The 1,685-nt window shown below is 43.1% G+C and overlaps 1 protein-coding gene across 2 annotated transcripts in view; it reads left to right on the plus strand.

Moving 5' to 3' along the window:
* Positions 1-1,685, plus strand: part of unc5b (unc-5 netrin receptor B) — a gene marked incomplete in the record, with an annotated part of 99,811 nt that overhangs the window by 68,781 nt on the left and 29,345 nt on the right. For both annotated transcript variants that reach the window (XM_014005994.1, XM_014005993.1), the window contains 2 exon segments: positions 791-958; positions 1,370-1,534. In XM_014005994.1, the coding sequence (XP_013861448.1) occupies positions 791-958; positions 1,370-1,534 (333 nt within the window).

Genomic DNA, 1,685 nt, shown 5'->3' on the forward strand with positions numbered 1-1,685 from the left:
GAACTGGACGTGTGACACAAAAATCTGAATTTTAGAACTGAAGTTGAATTATGGAACTGAAAGTGAAAGTAGTCAAACTGAATTTTTAATAGACCAAAATACAGTTTCAAAACAAATTAATTCAAATTCTAAACTTTGAATTCAGTTTCAGTTCAGTGAAATTTGTTTTCAAACCAATGCGTTCCATTTCAAATTATGCACATACAGATTCGATCTGAGCAATTCAAATTCAGTTCCTGCTGGCACAAAATTTATCCCGTACAATCAGCTCAGTCTGTCATGTCTGTGTTTGTTTTGTCCATGAGGGCAGCTGCAGGGTTCCGTCGAGCTCGAAGGCGTCGTCTCGCCATCTCAGTCCACTGATGTTTACTGGGACTCCTGATCAGTTTCCTATAGTCTAATGGGGACACTTGTATTAATCAATCCAATGAGTGCTGTCAGACATTTCCCTTTTTATGCTGGCAAAAAGAAATCCACAAGCTGCGATCAATCATGACCAATAATGAGAAGTTAATAGGCCTTGGCCTTGTCAAGTTAAAAGACATTTTTGAACTTTCAGCATCATTTATTAAAAGATTTAGGCAAATGTAGAGTTTAGAGGTGTATGTATATTTCTGATCCTGACTGGATTAGAGTAAAATCCCAATAAATTTAAGCTAGTGCTCCCAACGCTTGTTGAATGTTTAACCCTTCCACCCTGGAAGAAGACGATTCGAATCAATCGTAATAATAAAAATGGCGCTCGTGCTGCGACTGAAAGTCTTTCCCTGTCTCTGTGTCTCTGTGTCAGTGAGTGGAGGGTGGTCTTCTTGGACTGAATGGTCAGAGTGTAACGCTCGCTGTGGGCGGGGCTGGCAACGGCGAACACGCAGCTGCACCAATCCGGCCCCTCTGAATGGAGGAGCCTTCTGTGAGGGCCCGYCAGTGCAGAGAGTAACATGCACCACACTCTGCCCAGGTAAAAACCAAACAAACAAAAAAAAACCAGGGTGTACTCATTTGTATTTAATAAAATATCTTTAGGTAAAACAGTAATGGTGCAATATGTTTTTGTCCCTCTGTAAATCTCTCAAATTTAGAAAAGAAAAGCACTTTTACCAGATTTTCTTCTAATTGTTGCTGCTAGAGGAAGGAACACAGTGCAACGTTTCAATCACAAATCATTCCAACATTTTTGTTTGTTTGTTTTTTTGCATTGCTGTGAGTCAGAGCACTCTGACTCTAGAAGCAAACTGCAAAAAAAAAAGAGAGAGAGAAAAGAGACACTTCCAGCCATCACATCACACACCATGAGAACGTCACGCCCAATCTCCCGCTCACCTGCGCTGATGGAACGCTCAAATGACTCACGTCTCTGCTGTGATTMCAGTGGACGGGGGCTGGACGGAGTGGGCAAAGTGGTCCGCCTGCGGGACGGAGTGCACGCACTGGCGCAGCCGCGAGTGCCAAGCCCCTCCGCCCATCAATGGAGGGAAGCACTGCAGTGGAAGCATGATGGAGAGCAAAAACTGCACCGAGGGGCTGTGTGCCAGAAGTAAGTCTTACTGGTTTTCTTCCGTTTTTTATATAAATTGCTGAAGTCAGAGCGATGGTTTCACCTTTGTCTGTTTGCTCAAAGAGTTAGCAAAATACACTCACCGGCCACTTTATTAGGTACATCTGTCCAACTGCTCGTTAACACTTAA

Source organism: Austrofundulus limnaeus, unplaced genomic scaffold, assembly GCF_001266775.1.
Source record: "Austrofundulus limnaeus strain Quisiro unplaced genomic scaffold, Austrofundulus_limnaeus-1.0 Scaffold33, whole genome shotgun sequence".
Lineage (NCBI taxonomy): Eukaryota > Metazoa > Chordata > Actinopteri > Cyprinodontiformes > Rivulidae > Austrofundulus > Austrofundulus limnaeus.